The sequence below is a fragment of the Clinocottus analis genome, unplaced genomic scaffold (genome assembly GCF_023055335.1).
Source record: "Clinocottus analis isolate CAN_PGR_092001 unplaced genomic scaffold, fCliAna1.0.p SCAF_18, whole genome shotgun sequence".
NCBI lineage: Eukaryota > Metazoa > Chordata > Actinopteri > Perciformes > Cottidae > Clinocottus > Clinocottus analis.
The window spans coordinates 7741443-7760845 of record NW_027175909.1 but is presented as its reverse complement, the minus strand read 5'-3'; the positions used below and the strand labels follow the sequence as shown (position 1 = coordinate 7760845).

General features: G+C 42.1%; 1 protein-coding gene across 9 annotated transcripts in view; it reads right to left on the bottom strand.

The window, feature by feature from the left end:
- relch (RAB11 binding and LisH domain, coiled-coil and HEAT repeat containing) overlaps window positions 1-19262 on the bottom strand; it is a 30919-nt gene extending 11657 nt beyond the window's left edge. For 2 of the 9 annotated variants that reach the window (XM_068581215.1, XM_068581217.1), the window contains exons 1-19: window positions 18702-19257; window positions 13729-13818; window positions 10784-10855; window positions 10582-10637; window positions 10298-10411; window positions 9813-10001; window positions 9190-9284; window positions 8484-8613; window positions 8177-8334; window positions 6987-7062; window positions 6815-6910; window positions 5945-5968; window positions 2327-2439; window positions 2111-2201; window positions 1458-1529; window positions 1230-1370; window positions 866-1030; window positions 274-421; window positions 18-174 (exon numbers count right to left, since the gene is read on the bottom strand). In XM_068581215.1, the coding sequence (XP_068437316.1) occupies window positions 18-174; window positions 274-421; window positions 866-1030; window positions 1230-1370; window positions 1458-1529; window positions 2111-2201; window positions 2327-2439; window positions 5945-5968; window positions 6815-6910; window positions 6987-7062; window positions 8177-8334; window positions 8484-8613; window positions 9190-9284; window positions 9813-10001; window positions 10298-10411; window positions 10582-10637; window positions 10784-10855; window positions 13729-13818; window positions 18702-19155 (2441 nt within the window). In that variant the 5' untranslated portion in view covers window positions 19156-19257. Of the gene's footprint in view, window positions 1-17; window positions 175-273; window positions 422-865; window positions 1031-1229; window positions 1371-1457; window positions 1530-2110; window positions 2202-2326; window positions 2440-5944; window positions 5969-6814; window positions 6911-6986; window positions 7063-8176; window positions 8335-8483; window positions 8614-9189; window positions 9285-9812; window positions 10002-10297; window positions 10412-10581; window positions 10638-10783; window positions 10856-13728; window positions 13819-18701 lie in introns of all 9 variants that reach the window. The other 7 variants (XR_011077739.1, XM_068581214.1, XM_068581216.1 and 4 more) reach the window with 7 other exon arrangements.
- Window positions 19263-19403: the final 141 nt, after the last annotated feature.

Below are 19403 nucleotides of genomic sequence, written 5' to 3'. Positions count from 1 at the left end.
ATATGTGCATTTCTCACAGTTGGTTGACCACCCAGAGCAGGCTGTCCCAGCCAGTGGTTCCTTCCTGCTCTAACTGGTAGTCGTAGAGTAGCAGCAGGGCGCTCAGCATCTCTCTGCTGCCGATGATGGTTGCCACATCCTGGAGGGGAGAGGCCGGCCTTGGGAACCGAGTCACTGCAAGACCAAAGGCACAGGAACAGAATGGAAATTGACGGCTTCAAGAATGACTACTTCTACATCTGCTGTGTGTGTGTGTGTGTGTAGTTGTCCTACCCTCTATTGCAGGTATGTCTCCAGTGAGTTTGGCTCTGCTGGTGAAGGGTGCGTTCTGCAGCACCACAGCAAACAGAGGAGGGATGAGAGACTGCAGGGCCGACAGGAACACGTGGAGCTTGTGTTCATCCAGACTATGTTCTCCTTGCTACAGAAAGAGGGAGGTACAGAAGAGAAAAGAGAAAGCAAGAGGGCTAAAGTGAAAAGTATTGTCCGCACACATACATATGTTGTACCATCAACACCGCTTTAATGCTTTTGTAGACTTTGTTTCTGTGCAGCGATGAGAAGAATCATGGAGGACAAGAAGCTATCCATATGGTCTACAGTACACATATTCAAATTGCACATATCTGTAGTATTGGATAGTTCCTTTTTATATTCATCTACATTAAGGATGATTTTTGTGTACATTTTTAACAGCATGTTGCTATACCCTGAAACATTTGCTTTTTCCTCTAGTTTTTCCGCACATTACACGTCTTGAACAAACCGTATTGTGTATGTCTTTGACTCAACAAACTTATGAGGGGGTTGAGAAAAGCTCTCAGGTTTTAAACCCATCTGAGGTCACACGCGCACCGACACTTACCATAAGTAGTTTCTCTATACGCGCCAATAGAGAAGGGATGAGGGCAGTTTGCAGGGTGCCCAGCTCTGTGGTCCAGGCAGCAAAGGCAGGAATGAAGACCTGGTGGACTGCACTGACCACCCGCTCTGATGGGTCCCCAAGTGACAGCAGCATCAGCTCAACACCCTGAAGGACACACACATTGATGTGCATAAGGATTTACCCACAAACATGAACAGAAACAGCTAAATTAACCTTTAGGGCTGTTTTACTATTTTACCGTTTGTTTTTTACATTAATGTTAAAACAACTTTTTTATGAGAAAAACTAAGTAGAACACTTTATATTACGTTCTAAAATGCATTCCTATTATAACACGCCCTACCTGGGAGTACTTGTCAGGATCATCTATGTAACCCATGATGATACCCAGACTCTTGACCACAGCCTCTCTGACCATGTCAGCCTTATCCTCAGCGAGCATCTGCTGCAACATGGACAGCACCAAGGAGCTTCGGATCTCCTTCTGCAGAGACAGAGAGATAACTCATTTATGTAGATATTCACTTATATATAAAAATGAATAATTGCTGTGTGCACAATATTTTCTTACAGGCAGGTATGGTGCTAAGGCTCCACAGGACTCTGCCACCAACAATCTCCTCTCTGGATATTTGTGGTTAATCTGCAGAAGAAGAGACAGTCTTAGAGGAAAATGTTTTAAAACAAATACAGGAACAGAAGTTGAAAAGAGGAGAGAGGTAGACTGGAGGGCAGCCACCGTGGAATGGAAACAACTGGAGTATCATCAACATGCTGACCCTGTGGAAACCGCTATTGGTCTTTCTGGGCAAATTCTCAGCCTCCAAACTTCTAGCAGCTGTTGTTCCCATAAATGTGTTGCACGAGGTGACACAGGTGGCAATGAAAACAAGAGAGCTATCACTTAGAAGTCAGGGACACCAAGGAGGTAGTGATAGGGGTTGTCAGAGTCAGAATATGCAATTTCAAAAACATTGAATGGTAATCTCACGAAATACAAGACACAACTGAGAATTGTTTATAATAACGTGCACTATGACATATTTCTGCAATAGAGCTTTGAGCAAGTACTTTCCTTTTCATCAAATCTACATGAACAGAGAAAAAGTCCTTATAAAGTGCCATTTAAGTGTCACAAATGGAAGTAAAGCGCTTATTGTCATTGCAGGAAACCAGTTGCAGCATATTCAATAACAAAGACCACCTGCAGTGTGTGTCCTGTACCTGTTCCCAGCACTGAGGAAGTAGTTCAGCCTCGACACGCGTGGGACCCACGTGCCTCGCAAACGCAACACACCCCGTCAAGATCATTTGTCTTTTGGGAACACAACAACAACAACAGGATAAAGTCATGCAGTGTCTCACGATTGTGGAGCTTGATCATCCATCATAATACACTAAAAAGCATATTGCTCTGTCTACAAACACAAACGTACACACCTCTGCTCGTCATCTGGTCTCTTGATTAGGTTGAAGAGGATGTGGAGGAGCTGGTCCCTCTCTTTAGACTCTGGGTGAAGGCAGGCGGTACACAAGATGAGCGGGATCAACTCCTGAAGGACAAGCGATGAGAAAGACACAGAGAGAGAAGTGGCATCAGTTTAGATTCCTTTATGATTGAAGGGCGCGGCTAAAACACAAGGTGAAAGGGTTGTCGGTAGCAGTCAAGCGGGCCTGGAAGTCCATGGAGGACGGGGAGTAGAAAAGGGCGAGACAATATTTATTAAAGAGAGGAGAGAATATGGGAAAGTCACAGGGAGAAACACAAGGAGGCATCTTTAAAACCAACCAGAGTTTGTCAACACCAGAAGAAACAAGCTTACCTTTAATACCTTGTTGGTGTTATCCTGTGACTTATTTGGCTTTAGAGTCATACAATGAGAGCCATTAAGTGTAGAAACGTAAATAGAGCATGCACACACCCAGACAGAGCTGTGTTTGGACAGACACACAAATAGACCGTTTCAAACTAGTTAAATTTTAATGCGGTAGCTGACGGGAAGTGTTATTGGACCAAAGCTGTCCTCTCAACAGAATGGCAATGAAAAGATCTCTACATATTGCACGAGTTGCCCCTACTACAACACAGTTCAATGCCAGAGTTCAGATAGAGTTTAAGGACCTTCTTGCCAGAGGGGAGAGAGCTCAGCTGCCCTTCATACAGGGCGTCCATGGCCAAATTGTGGTGAGCTACATACCAGCCACACACATCCAAATTAGAGAGTGCATACAGGAGTTAAAAATATGTTTTTTTTGTTGTTTTCTCTCCAACAAACTTTAATTTTGAAGAAGAACGAGTAAAACCTCAAGGCTGGACCTGCATATGGACCTGACAGAGATGCTTGGGTAAAGACAGGCTGTGATGAGTCACTCCCTAAATAGTGGTCCAGCCCTCGGAAGTCCATGCCATGTTGGCTATCTTTTAAAAAGTAAAAATATGACATTAAAGTATCGGTGGGTCATTTTAAGTGGTTGCATGATGAGTTCAATATGAGTGAAAGCCGTTCAAGCAGCAAAAAACAGCAAAGTAAGAAATGTAATTGTCACATTCAATAATACCCTGCCCTGGGCTCTAGAAATAGCATACATCTTCACAAGAGACAGTTTGAGGACTTAACAGCACTGGCCTGATAAAACAAATGAAGCAACTCAGCACGCATCTGAAATGCCAGAACCCACACTGATCCTGTTCTAGTTGTGTGTGAACTCCTGTGTTTCTCAAGTGAAGACTCCTTCAGGAGGTCAACCATCTGACCGGTCCTGGATAAATACTGTGGGCAGGTCGAGGGGGCAGCACGACGCCAGGACTCTGAGGCCAGGGGAGGGGGTTTGATGCTTTACTTCAAAAAGCAGAGCGACTGCACATTCCAGTCCAAGCATCACTGTGTGCGGCATCCAAATGTTGCGCTTTGAGGATTTCCACATTTTAAATCTTATTTTAAAAAAAATGTAATTCATTTTTACATTCAAATAATCAAAAATACACCATTAATATAAATAAAAGAAAAAACACAGGCGATTTCCAAATACAGTGATAACCATCTCTTTGTAAATGTCCATACATATGCAGTATCACTAGGCTTTACAATCACTGCTGTTTTAATGTTTAATGTAATTTTATGTGAAAGGAGGCTCGACAGAAAAATAAAAACAGCTAGGAGAAAGACAGCCTGTATCTTTTGGTGATGCAGGTTTTGTATCATGTATGCTTCACAAAGGGCTTGTTACAATTATATGAGTAGCCTTTGGAGCCACAACAGTCCTAAAATCAAATTGCACTCGTGAGTGATTGTTGATGCACAATATCCTAAATAAGCATGGCTGATGTTTGTGCAGGTTGCGGCTGTAAATATTTTATTTGTGACCTACAACGTCGGCTTCTGCCCTCCAGGTGCTTGTTCTTTTCAATTGTTTTTCTTTTTTATTATCCTTTCTGACCTTCTAATGTATCATTAGACAAATCCTAGCTGGAGTACAAAGACACATGTTAACTCCTAATGTTTATTCTCGTAACAGCTCTGATAAAACTATCAATGTTCTTTGTCTTTCCAGGAGTTTGTTAAAGATCACACTTAATCTGACCAGTAGAAAAAGGAAGTCAATCCATACAGGATAGAGTTACTCTCTTCATAATGATGCCCGTTACTGTATATCACATTGGATTAAAAAAAAGAAGCAGTGCTGTAAAAAAAATACCCCAAAACCCAAATATGTCCCACCTTAAGAAAATAAAAACATAATTACACTGCATTATGCTACAGTAGTATGTTGAAGAGAAACATAATGCTTAATGATTTACAGTGTCTGATATTACAACCAGGTGGCAGGCAGAGTTTTAATGCTCGTTCCACCGTTTCAAGTCAAACACCTTTTGTTCTCAAGTGGGTGTCACATTCAGACAACTAAAGGTGTGTTTCCACTCCAGACTTGTGGTGGCAAGAAAGCCTCAAGTTACGAGATGGAAGAGTGTGCAGCTGTGTGTGTGTGTGTGTGTGTGTGTGTGTGTGTGTGTGTGTGTGTGTGTGTGTGTGTGTGTGTGTGTGTTCGTGTGTGTGTGTACTCAATGTCATGGTCGCTGAATCTAACGGATATAGAACAAAGTCCACACCACTCAGACTGAGAGGCTTAAATGTTCTGTGTTTTAATCTTTGTCATCCTCTCCCCCAGTTTGTTTATCCTGATTTTGCAAAGAGATTAAGTTATCCCTAACTGTCAGAGTTTGAATAAAGCAACATAACCACTGTGATATGCAAAGCAGCCCGACTGGAAACTAATCCAACCAGATTTACTTCTTTCAAAACACTCCAATTTGTGTCTTATCAACTTTCAATACACTGCACAAAAGTCAAGCACATAGCATTTGTATACACGTGGAAACACACAGACACAAATTGCATGCAAGCAGTTCTGTTTAGACGTAACACCTGTGCAGGTGTCTGCATCATAGCTTGGAGGGAGTAATCCATTTTAAGACCTCCTTTTCTTCTAACGGCATTAAAAAAACAACAATTAACATTCTGCTCTTGAAAGACAACGCAAAAATGTTCCCTGACAGCTATTTAAAAGAAGTTATGTTTTACATTTAGTTACCTGGAAGTAATTAAGGAAAAGAAATAAATCATAATAATTAAGCTACTTTTAATAAGGTTCTAGATAATGTTACGAGATGAATTCAAAACACTCCAGAATCTTGAACGCCACAGCAAAATAAATCAGACAGAGAACCAATAACAAAAGGAGTAAAGACACACACAGTAGACACGCCCACTGTTAGGCTACAACTGCATACTTTATGCCATCTTTGCATATCCGTTCATATTTTAAATGTATATTTACATTGTCATATTCCATTTTGAAGACAATGCAAGACTGCATAACACAAGTCATTGGCACTTCACAAAAATGCCAGCACTACAGTGCCTATAAGAAAAAGTATAATTATTACCGCAGGCCAGATTAATGCAGCAGATGTAGCCAACAGGAGCAGGTGCATACGTTACATGAATACGGTCCATAGGTCATGTGGGAACCATGCAGATGACTGCTTGAAAGACTCACCTGGCAAAGATGTGCAACCATTCTCTAGAAGAGAGGCATGCATGAGAGTGAGAGAATGAGTGAGACGAAAAGAGAAAAGAGTAAAAATAAAAACCAGTGAAGGCAAAAAGGACAGCAAACATGAGTGGGGGACAAATACAGCAGAGGAGAAATGATGACGACACTGGTGAAAACAAACGCCATCATAAAGGGGGTGATTGATTTCCCAATCAATAGATAGACACAAGTCAGCTGGGTATTTGCAGGTTATGAACGTCTATGATTGGCACTGCACATGTCTGAATAAGCTATTTATTCATACTTGCAGGCAAAAGACACAAAAAGATTCGGGTTAGCAAGCAGAAAGACGCTCAGTGCAGCATTAGCACATACAATTTGATATTTTAGTATTACTGTCATAAACAAATTTGAAATCACACTTGAAAGACTGCTGCCAAGAACACTGGAAGCCTCTTCGTGGTCTGAAACACTACATTGATTGTTAGTTGGATGTTGGGAATGCCTCGTGGCACAAACCAAGGAGAGGGTGGTGTTCTTTTAAAGCAAACGGCACTACATTTTTCTCACAATAGCGGATTGTAAAAATGAGACACTCGCCAGCAGAAACATAACTTTCACCGTGGTCATCCCCTTCAGCTCAGGGTGTTTGACTGAAGACGACGAATGTATTCACTGCTCGTCTACTCAGACGTAGTTCCAATGGGATTTATTTACAGGCTGAAAGTGACTGCCCACAGCTTTCCTTAAATTCTCACTTTACTTAGCCCTGCTGCTGTATGTGTATCTACTGGATCGTGCAGAAGCCTGTGATATGATGACAATAATGAAGGGTGTGCAGGAGTAGAGGAGCAGCGGCAGAAGTGGGGTTACCTCTCGTTTAGCAAGGAGGACGTTCGGGACGATGTGAGGGAGGCAGCGGCCCAGCATTAGCATCACACTCTCCTCGCTGTCTGCTATACGCGAGACCTGGAAATGAGAGGGGCATTATGTACTGTACTGTACCGGGTTATACAAGTACTCTTCTACATGAAAATGGACTGACCTCTGCTCCCAGGCGGCTGTCGGAGCACATTCTGCAGAAGGACAGCAGGGCTTGCTGGAAGGCCGGGGATAACTTTCTGCGACACCACAAACAAAAAGAGCAAAAAACAGTCACTGAGCTATGGAGACTGGCCCGACCACTGAATGATTGAATGCTGGGCCATCCAGCCAGAGAGCTTAGCGGGGCCACTCTCCCATGTCACTGCTGTGCATTTTAGTGGAATAAACCAAAAGCAATCTCAAGATGGAGTTTGGCTACAAGACATTAGTGTGGACATTCTTTATTAGGAATTACCCCTCGAGATGTGCCATCTCGTTTTTAAGGAGGTCCTCAATGACAATTATACAATATAAGCACAATTAGACAAAACATTCCACAGGAACATCAAGAACAAGATAATTAAACTATAATTATAAATATTCAGTAATAAGACATACAACTGGAGGGCATACTCAAATAAACATGGATCACTCTTTCAGGTTATAGAAAAGCATTACGGTCAGTGATAGCATTAAGAAAGATGCTATGGATCGAATATTTACCGGTAGAGTATTCCAATCAATAGGAGCTTTAAGCATTAAGGCGTTTTTAGCGATTAATTTGTTAACACTGTGACTTGTTCAACAGCAGATGATGACTGTTTTTTGCTGCTAAGTTTTTATGACTCTACATTAATCTGATAAATGATATATAATGAAGGTACATAAAAAAGACAGCAGTCCATTCACCGGATGATTCACTAGATGTCGGTGTTCTTAATATACTACGGTATGAGTGGGATAATGGTAAGAACAGTTTGTATGTGACCAAAAGTCAAAAGTTCAATTCCCACCAAAGCTGCTTTGTGCTCCAGAGGGCTGGCGATCAACAGTCAGTGCTGTTGTAATTGTTGTGGCTGCATAGGCTGAGAACTACCTCCATCTAGTGGTTACATTTAGTAACTACACTGACATGGGGTGTGAGGCCGTAGCTGACATGCAGATGCAGAGTCGACTGATTATCTTTTTCTGTAGTCTATTTCAAATACCACCTGAAAAATCTGCATGGATTGAGTTTGAGGAAGTAATTTAACTTTTGCACTTTGGATGAAGCAACACCGACAAATACATCATTACTGACACAAGACTTGTCAGTTCGTCTAGTGTCTATATATACACATATCTGTCGAATACAGGATTTTCAGGACTCACCTGTTAGGTTGAGCAAACTGGACAGGAGGCCGCTTCTTAAGCGTGTTAAGGGACTGTGAGTGAGTCTGTGAAATGGTCTGAGTAGAGGAGGCGTCCGGTTTAGTGTCAGGCTCTGAAACCCCCCGCATGTCCAGGTACTGGCCGTTATCTGTAGGAGGCTAAGGGTAAGATGAGGATAAGTTGGAATTACTGGGTCAAGTAATTGAGCCTCTGTCAGACTATAGCAAGAAAAAAAAAAGATTTCATTACAGGACACTGTTACTATTATCTTAAGTCTGTTCATAACATATTCAAATGAACCACATACCACAGAGAGAGGGTCAGTGGAGGATGTGGTGGTGGTGGCTGACGAGGAGGGGTGAGATGTATTCTGGGAGCCCAGGTTCAGAGTGGCTGGAGGCGGAGAGGAGACGCTCCTCTTCAGTGTCTGAATCTCACTGTGGGGGTTAGGTGAAAGGAGACGTGAAAGGAGACAGAGTCAGAAAACACCACATCACTCTTATTAGTGAAGAAGTCAACAATACAAAAGTCTTCCATCCAAAAGTAGCGGTAGAACAGTTACCTCAACAATTTTGGATTGTGGTAAAGCAAATCCTTCTGAATCGTATTTAATCCACATGGTATGAAAATAGATTTCACTAATGTAACAGAACAGTGTTCCTTTGTGATTCAGTGCAGCGCTTCGGGGAAATTTCCATATTGGTTCTACCTCATGGCCGGTGTTGGTCACAGTTATGGTAATAACGTGTACTCAAGTGCTGAATACATATCCAGATTTTCATGGATGCTTCTATTTTCTTTTTCCTTGTGGTATTGGTAAATGTTACTCTTGTAATGGCATATGACTATTATATATAGAGAAAACTGTGAGGGTACACCATAGCATACCAACAGTGAACATATAGACATATAGCACAACTCTCTGCAGTGTCTCAGTCTTATTTTTACATTCTGACTGATTCACTTTTATGTAATATAAACACATTAGCACAAACATGCACTGAGGCCCACACCTCTGCAGTTTCTTGATCTGCTCAGCGAGACTCTGCTTCTCATTGTTGAGGAGGCTTATCTGGTATTCCAACTCTTGGACAACTTCGGTCTGCTGCTATAAAAAGGACAAAAAGATTTTTTGTTAAAAGACATTGCGTTCTCTTAAGTCAAAACTCTACATAAATTGGTAATATCTCAGAAGTTATTCAAAATATTTTTAATTTACTTCTACATCTTTTTACTGAAACAATGTGAATGCAGAAGGGTCAATTAAATGTTTCATCATCATCATCATCATCATCATCATCATCATCATCATCTAAGCCTCCAGTACTTCGCTGTCACGAGTCAAAGCAATTGCCAACTGCCAATGTCTCTCAAAGAGCGTGTCAATGCCAATTTTCAGTTACAGAATGAGAGTAAAAGGGGTTGTGTGTCCATGATAATGAGAGTGCCCATCCCTGCTTTTGAAAAGCAACAGTTTCGTGATCACAGAGCTCTTGATGCAGCCAAAAAGGTAAAACACTTGACTGATTCACTCTTTGTAGCAAAGTGAAACATCCTACATTATTGGATGGATGGGACAACTCATGAAGAACTGCATGTCCCTGAATTAGACCCATACATGTACAAACACACCAACCTGATGAGAGAGGTCGGGCTTTTTTGGGGGATCTTGCGCAATGCAGTTTCCTGGAACATCGCCAAAATCCACCCCTACTGACACATCGACCCGAGGAGGAGGGAGAGGGGTGCCACAGTTCCTGTAGAGCTGTAGCAGGTCGGGGGGTTTTGGGATGTTGAGGCCGACATCATCCCACAACTCAAAGTCCTGAAAATTAATAAAAAACTAAATGTTTAAACAATGTGTGATGGACGGGTGTGTGTCCTCTGTATCAGACAAAGCAGGAATTGATGCAGGCTCAAAACAAGACAGCTGATCCCAGTTGTTGAATATATTTATGGTCACATGACCCTACCACAGTTCATAGACTACTGCTCACAAGTCTGATACCTCTTATTTTGCCTTGTAAAAATACATTGTATTAAGAAGCAGTCAGAAATAAATGACAAGAAAACAGTATTATTTAATTTGGATAGTTATCATTTAGCCAGAATAATCTTTACCTGATCATCATTTTCATCAGAGAAGGTGATGGATGAGAGTTTGTGTTCATTTGTTAATAAATATTCATTTACAAGGAAGTTTAAGGCTCTTTTCTCCAGTGGGCGTATAGGCTCCTGAGGTAGAGAGGAAAGAAAAGCTGTAACAATGACTCACTCAAATCTAGCAGTGATATCATCATAGGGTTTGAAGGAACACATTTAAAGGAACTAAATCTCTTTATTCATTTTTAAAAAAAAAAGGAATTCACAAATCTCATAATTTTCAACACTTCGAGATTTCCCACCTGAATTTCAGGACTTGACTTGAAGTTTTTTCTCTCCTGAGAGGGACCTTCGCTCTCTGAGAAATTGAGAACATTTTAGATGAGTTTGAAAGGATGCTGAGCGTTATTCATCTAGTGGAATTCTCTTAGAAAAAAAAAAAAAAGAGGGAAAGCTGTAACAAAAGAGGGTTCAGGTGGAGAAGAAGTTAAAAGTACGCCACACCTGCTGCCTGAGTCAAGTTGGCGCGCAGAGCCTGAATGGTCTCCTTTGCTTTCCGTAGCTCAAACTCCAGCACTGGACAGGAAGTGACAACACACACACACACACAGGAAATGCATCCAACCAAAGACAGGGAACAAAGAAATAAAACAAAGATGGGCATGAAAAACAAAACAACCACACAAAAGATTGTAAGAGTCATAAAACAACAAAAAAGGGTACATGCAAATCATGGGTCTAAGGAACGCATGCAGCAGAGGATCATGGTAAAGCCGGCTCGATGGTGGTCTGTTTAACAAGTGTGTCTAATGCATTGAGACACATCTCAATGGGGAGGTTTCCTGCCCTCGATCGCCTCCCATTAACAGCACTGATGTGACCGACTTCAAAAATGGGAGTTCAAAGTTACTTCAATTGTAGCTGAGGTGAACAAATTGAGTCAAGCTACCCAAATGTAGCTTTGATAATCTAGGAGCTGTCTGACAAAGGATGTGTTTCAGGCAAATACCTTACTAACAAGTAATTCATAATTTGGTTAAAAGCCACTCAAATGACAGCCACTGCTCAGGTTGTTACAAATAGGCCATCATACTATGAGCAATCTAAGGTATAAAAGCCATTTTAGAACATGGTATGTTACAGTTTTAAAAAATGAATTTAAAAAAAACACAAAAATAACAAATATTTTCAGAATAACACGAGCAAGCCGTTTCTGACATCTCAGACAATCAGAGGCAAACACTTAGAAATCATTGTTGATTTGTCGATTGAAATTTGATTCACTTAAACTAACACTGAATATAGAACGATAACACACAATAGTTGGAGACACGTTAGATTAAAAATACACACGCAAAAAGTAAGAAGCAATGGAGCAGGAAAACTATGTTGCATAGCCGTGCACTGAAAATCTGCTGTGCACTAAAAATCTGTCATCTTGTGTGATCCCATCCCTAAATAGCTCCCTATTTAGCAGGATTGCAGCTCAACAGGTATTGCAGGTTTCATACTCATCATACCAGTATGAAAAGTGCAAAAGGCAGGCAAGAATGCTCATCAATGCTTAAGAACAACAACAGTCATTTTCTCTAATGCCATTGTCAACTTTAGGTTTCCGTAACTTTAAGAATACTATATTTTTGCAAAGACAAATGCCAGCAACACATTAGTTGGACTTTTATGGCCAAATTCTCTCATTCTGAATCCATCATCCCTAACCTGTCCAGCAGATCAAGAGTGCACAGGATGCAAGCGCAACAAATGGAAAACCAAGAACTGAATAACGGGGAGAAGGTTTAAAAAAAGAAAAAGAAGAAGAAGCAAAAAGCTAGTCTGGATGGAGTGACTTGTCCAGTATCGGTCACTGGGGTTTGATCAACGTCAGGAGAAAGCCAGAAAACCCAGAGTCAGACAGCTGGGGGCAGGCATCTTGGCCAGAAGAACAGTTTGAAGGGATTGAAGTGGGGGTCGTGAGGAGGGAGGAGAGGAAGGGGAAGGTGCCAATTTGGTGAATAATTGTCTTTTTTTTTAAAGATGCACATTACGTAGTTGGGAAAATGGAACCAATATCTCTGCTGCATGGTCCTATATGTGCCCTTTCTATGCATTAATGTACCGCATGTCAGTATCTTCTCATAGACTGTTGAAAGCCCCAAACCACAAGCAAACTAGTTACCTGTTTACAGTTAAAGTGTATCCATCTGATAAACTTGTGAATGAAGTGTTATCCTTTTCTACTATAATAATGCAATACATATGTACATAACATTTACTGATATCTATAATGCATAGACACGAAAAAAAACAAAAAAACATTTTACAATACAGGAAGACAGTCTAATGTTCATGCTTAGCACTGATGTAAAGTACAGAAGGAAAAAAAAACAAATAGAAAAGAAAACATGAATAATAAAATATGCCACAGTTTGTGCACAATTCCATACTGCAGTTATGAAATGGGGCTTTTGGGGACAAATTGATTACCACTTATTGAACAAATGGGTGGATGACTACAGACAGTTTGTAAAGGATGTTATTATTACTAACCACCAATACTATGGCAAAATCTTGGAGTGGAGGGGGGGAGGGGGCTAAAAAGTAATGTTTTCATGTTGGCGATTATGAAATAGAAAAGATGGAAACAGGAGGCTGATTAAGTGAACAGAATACTATTTGGCCCTGCATGACTGTCCCTTCTGCATTGATGTTAAAAGTTAAAAGGCGTAGCCACCTGTTTGTGTAAAAATACTCACCGCACAACATCTGAGCAAAAACCAACCAGCTGCTTGTAACTAAGCAGCTGCTCTTAAAACCAGCGCTTCATGAGGAGGCGCCATCGGCTTCAGACTCAGCTGGTAATGTGTATGGCAAAAAACAGTGTAGTGGTGTGTCACGACAGAGCAACAGAGAGGAAAGAAGGGTGTGATTTTAAACAATTCTGAGACAGGTCCTGTACCAAAAATACCACAGACTGACTCAACGGTGTGAGCGCTGACGCAGAGGCAGAAACACCTCAACCTCGTTCAAGAATGAAAAACATGCAGCGTTTTGGAAGTGGGACATGTTGACAAAGAGCCACGATTTTGAAAAACACTGTTCGTTGATTAACTTAAGTCTCCCTAAAAACAGACAGTGTTGTTTAATGTGGACTCTGACATCAAATGTGTTAAATTACATGTGCTCGTTATTTGGCAATTACTGGGAAAGCCGCTCCTATACAGCCGTGTCACTGTGACAACACCAGAACTAATCCATATTCCAATTCTGTGGTGTCTTGGATTACCCGGACATCATCGTTGTACCAGCTTTAATACAGCAGGTCTTTGTTTCTACGCCACCCTTCTACGTCAATGCCTATTCTCCTGATTTAACAAAAAAAAAAAAGAATAATGTCCCAGTGGTTAAGCCGGGTCTTTTGCTCTGAGTTCTGGCACTACAGTTCATCTTACCTGCCACTCGCTCGTCCGACTCTCGGTTGCCATCATCTGAGTAACGGGCAAAGTCCAGAGAGTCCAAGGTGCTGATGCTGCCTGCTCGATCTAAGCGGAGACACATACATGGAAACAATAAGTGAGACAAGTATACAATCCACACAACTCGACGACCCCAACGGTTAAGCAGCTCGCATAGATGTAACATGTGACAAAAATGCACTGATGCTCAAGAACTGTTCCTTTATATGTGCTCCTCTCTGTTGTGTAGCTGCCGCCTGTGTAGTAGTCAGGGGTCAGTTACACAACAGTAGCCCCACTGTGGTAGGGATCCAGCATTTTGCTTAAGGACTCTCGATCAAGCTGGAAGCATGCTAACACTTGGCTCTAGTTAAGTGATGAAGTGGTTAAGTGGTGACTAACCAACAGGCCACACTTTGACCAAACAGATGGAAACTTTGTTAAATTCAGCGAAAAGCAGAGACCTTTAAAAGACTATGCAGGATGGTTATACTTTAGCCAAGAAACTTATGAGTCACTGCACATGTGGGAAAACAAATCATTCACGAAATGTTAACTCTGCAATGACCTTTACTTTATGGAAACACCAAATTCCAAACGTAACACCTCCAGCCAACAACCTCACATTTGAGTAGGTATTGTTCACTCAAAGAGCAGATGAAGCAGATGTATAAGAATACTTGAGCTCCTATTTCACTGAGGTAGGCTGTCCCAGTAGCTCAGCCAATGGTGTTAGTTTTCCTCTACCTCAAAACAAGTGCAACATTGGACTGTTTGTTCTCCGATACCTCTGATACAGTGGAAGGTCACTGTGTGTGTGTGTGTGTGTGTGTGTGTGTGTGTGTGTGTGTGTGCGTGTGTGTGTGTGTGTGTGTGTGTGTGTGTGTGTGTATGTATGTATGTCACAGCTCTCATTACTGTAAATTAGTGGGTAATAGAGTGTTTGTATGCATGTCGATGTGAGCGACATGTCGACAATGCACAAAGTGAAGGACACACACAGACAAGTGTTTGTTGATTCAAGGCAGGGTTCACCCTGAACAGGTCGCCAGTTTATCACAGGGCACATATAGAGACAGACAACCATTCACACTCACATTCACAACTACGACCTAATGAAGCCACAGTGAATCCACACTACCACGGCAAGAAAACGCAAACTCCACACAGGAGAATACCAGAGTAGCTGGAGTAAACCACGTCGACGCAGGTAGAAACTGCAAAGCATTAACCGCTGGGCCTCTGTGTCGCTTTGCTAAACACCTCCTCCCCCTGCAGCTGTTGTTGTGTTGCTTCATAGGATGAGTGTGAACAGAACTGCCACAGCAATTAAACCGGGGTAAGCCAGGAACCAGGAGCAAAAGTACACACTTTGCAAGCTTAGTCGACATCTTGGTGATGTGGGCCTGCAAAGACCGGACGATGGCTGCATGAATATCTTGGTCCTGTAATTGTCATAAAGCAGTACTGCAGCAAACTCTTGCCATACAACTTCTTTTACAACAACCCTGCATACTTTCTTGGTGCTGTTGTAGTCTTCGCAGAAGCTTTTGGTGACCGCGAGTCACTCCTCCTCTGGTTCAGCATTGAAAATACTAATCTTACAAAAACAATTGGGAGGCTAAATGCAGTTTAAGGATGGGAAAAGACAATTATGATAAAGGATTTTTCTTTGTCTGCTTCTGCAAGTAAACAAAACAAAGCAGAGGCATTGGTGGCAGGGAAAGGAGCACAAGTTTAGTTTGAGAACAAAGAGATACATTTAAAAAGAGAAGATGGATGGTCACAGGGTAGCCAACTAGCTCATTTAATGGAAATGTTTGTTTTGAAAAGACTGTCAGCTATTTTGCAAATATAATGAGGGGGAAACAATGGGATCTCCTTTGAAAGGATGGACTGGCAGCCACAGAAATCTGTATGGATGTTAAAGTCTGTGTATAAACTGGGCATATAGAACAAGGATCTAGTTTAAGACCAGATTAATTCTACGTATAGATGAATTGGACAATAGTTTGAACATATATACAAATTCTATAATTAATAGGTAATAAATTAGTGTGACTACACAGTGACATAGTGTCTGTGGAATATTTGGAAGGCTGTGCCAATTCACAATGAAAGAGACACCAAACAACAATAACCCACATTGTGATTTGCTGCTAAGAAATATGTACATACAACACTTGCATTCATATGCACAGAACCAGATTAATAAAATGCAGGCAGCTGGTCCAGAACTTCATGAAGCTAAATGAACACGAAAATATAATTTTACACACACACACACACACACACACACACACACACACACACACACACACACACACACACACACACACACACACACACACACACCAATAGTGCATTTCAGTTTGGGCAAGCTAATAGGCAGTGCTCGCAAGGAGGAGGTGCATTGTGTCAACAGGCTGACGGTGGTGTGTCTTTGACCTGGATTGTCTTTGTTCCAACTTCACAGATTTGTAACAGGAGAGAACACAAGAATAATGGTTACAAACAACCTTGGGTAGAACGTTTTATATGAAGCTACAACATGACCAATTTGAAGTAGCAGATCGTAGGTGCCTGCAACTACAACTTTACTTTTGGATTCATGTTCTGTCATGCCATTTTTTTGGGACCCATCCCATACTAGGTCTTATGTGATAAACATCATCAACTTCTTAAATGTGACAGTTTACTGTCAACCTTGCATGTGGCAACTTAAATGACTTGCATGCTCAAAAGCTCCTTGCATCAAGAGGGCAAACAACGAGCTGACTAGCCAATGAGGGGCAGGGAGAAAACCATTCATGCTCCCTTGCTTGCAAATTAGCAAGGTGGGGAGAGATGCCTTGCTGTGTCATGCAGCAGTTGCAGATATGATGCTGCTTGTTGTTCGCATGCTTATTGCAATGAACAATAGCCAACCGTGATTGAGTGTGTGGATACTTTCTGATTAGCAGAAGACTCGGAATCCTTACCTGAACAATGCTTTAATTGCACTGAGAACTAAAGGCTAAAAGGCTAAGCATAAACAAGGCGGGCAAACTATCGTAACACTCAGCCAATGATGCTTCATTTCTGTAGCACGCTCTCAACCCCTCACTGTGAGGTTTTTATGCCATGCTATTTTACAATAAGTTACACAGTCCATTCAATAATATACAACCCGAATCATCCTTTCAACGCCCTCTAAAAGCAGAACATTCTGGAGGCCAAGTCAAGGCATTTAATGTGTTGCTACTGTTGGAAAATGCCTATTGGAAATTGGCTGCCGAACAACAACAGAGCAGTTGACAATAGAAAGCGTTCGATCGGTATCCCTTCTCAACAACTCTCCCTCTCATCCTTCAAAAACAAGGAACATTATCATTCCAGTGCGGCCTTGGCTATCAGATTATGCTGGAAAGAAAAGGGACATCACCTTCTCCCTCAACAACTTCCATCAGATGCTTATTTTTTTTTTTCAGTCTACACAACGTCAAGTCCTGTCATGCTTTGGGAAGGCATCATCATCCAACTTTTTTTTGTGGCCATCCTCCAAATCTTTGGAGAGTTTGTATGATAAAACAACCACAAGACCTTTGCAACTAGCATACAAACAATTTGAAATTGATGCTGTGGTCTCTAAAAAAGTAAAAGTCAGTCTATTCATTTCCACTGGCAACTGCTAACACTAAACTCAATACTATACAACAGCCTCCTGAGAAAGCAGCAATGCTTTGCTATTGCACCTAAATGATAGAAAATAAATCTTCCAGTTATAAAACCAGATCCCCTCTTTCCGCATTTATTCATATGCTGTTGTTCCTTTTGCTGGAAAACCGCCAAATGTGAATACAATGAAATGCATCATCTAGCCTCGTTGCTAATCCTGAACCAAATGAATAAAAGTTACAAATGCAGTGTTGTGTCATGAGATTCTGTAAATAGTGTGAGCCATTCAGAAACTAAAACCCTGATTTTAATCTTAGAATTAATGAAGAAATCCTCAAAATAACTTACCAAAAGAACCCTGGATAATAAGACTGTGACAGGAAACACAACATGTCCAATTCACTTTGCATATAGACTCTAATAGCATGCACAACAGTCAATAAGACTTGATGTTCACGGTAATACAACTCCTGCTGCTTTACAACAGGCTTTATCTATTTGTGTCTGGGGCTGTCACCATAGTTACAATTTGCATAGCATGTTTGTTGATGTGTCCAGAGTCTACTGACACCAAATAAGACTGCAGGTTACTCCCATACATACATCCTGCAAGTGGATGAGGGCACTACAGAGATACACCCTTGATCAATAGTATGTCCCTGCCCCGGTAGAACTGGTACAAAACAACACATCCACTAATAAAGCACTGCCCCGTGAAGCAATAAGATTTCGGTTCAAACTAAGTTCAGGATTTAGCCTAACATGCCCTGTGAGACACCAAATGTCTACCGGCTGCAGCCTTCAATTCAAATTATAAAGTGCTTTACTGGCATAGAGCAACACCGTATTATAACAGTAAGTTGTACAAGCTTCCACTTCTTCAGTTGCCTGTTTTCCTCCTCTGGGGCTCAAGCTGGTCCTGACCTCTGACATGGCTCTGGCATAAAGAACAAGGGAACGAGGCATTTCCCTGCAGAGCTCAATGCCTCCGCATCATCATTATCGGACTGCCACAGCATCACTCATCCATCTCGTCCGGCTGGATGGTGTAATAGAGCATAATAGCATTGCTGTGATGATGTAGTCTGAATGTCAGCCAGCACAGCTGACCCTCGAAACCCGCTTGTTGACTGCGCGCGGGCCCTCGACCAGGAGGACAGGTGCAGCGAGCGGATGGCGATATCTCGCGATCAATGGGGCTTCCGATTCTAGCGTTTTTCAGATAACGTTAATTAGCACAATGCTACATTAAAGACAGAGCCAATCGATAGCTAGTTACGTGACGAGCACTGGGAGCAGCTGACGTTACTTACTCAGTGGTCCTCCAGGTCCAAGTACCTGATCTTTGGCAGGCGGAGTGCCGCTCTGACGCTCGAAGTTGCCCGGGTTAGAGAAATAATCCCTCAGCCTCGGCAGCTCTCTGCCTGCTTCCAACAGTTCTGTGTGAAACTCCAGGGCCGTGAGGATGTATTGGTCCCGTAATAGCTGAGCAGCAATGCCGTCCACAGATATCCGTGTCTCGGTGGTGCCTGCCATAGCGGAGGTGGCCGCGATCGAGACCGAGCCCTCGCCGCCACTGGGGCTCGTCCGGTTGCTGGACAGCAGGAGTGTCGGGGGCTCGGCGTCCGCAGGTGGAGAGAAAGGATTACCTGGCGACCGCCCTGGCACCCCGTCACTGGGACTTCTCTCTGTGTCAACCGTTTCATTGGGTCGCCGTTCAGCCTCTTCCTCGGAGTCGCTGAGATTGAACGGGTTGACCGACGCCATTTTTGCACTATAAGGTTTTTTAGCAACCTAAGCTAGCTAAGCTAATCAGACCCGCTTCTTCCTGAATGGACATCGGGCTAGCGATCATAGGTGGCTTTCACCAGGAGGAAAAATGTGACGCTATGATTAGCCAAATTTCACCCTAAGCCCGCCTCTTTTATAGGATAGTAGTACATGATTGGACAATGGCGAGACAGAAAGGAAAACTGGGCAGGGCACATTTGACAGCTGATAGCCTATGCTAGCTA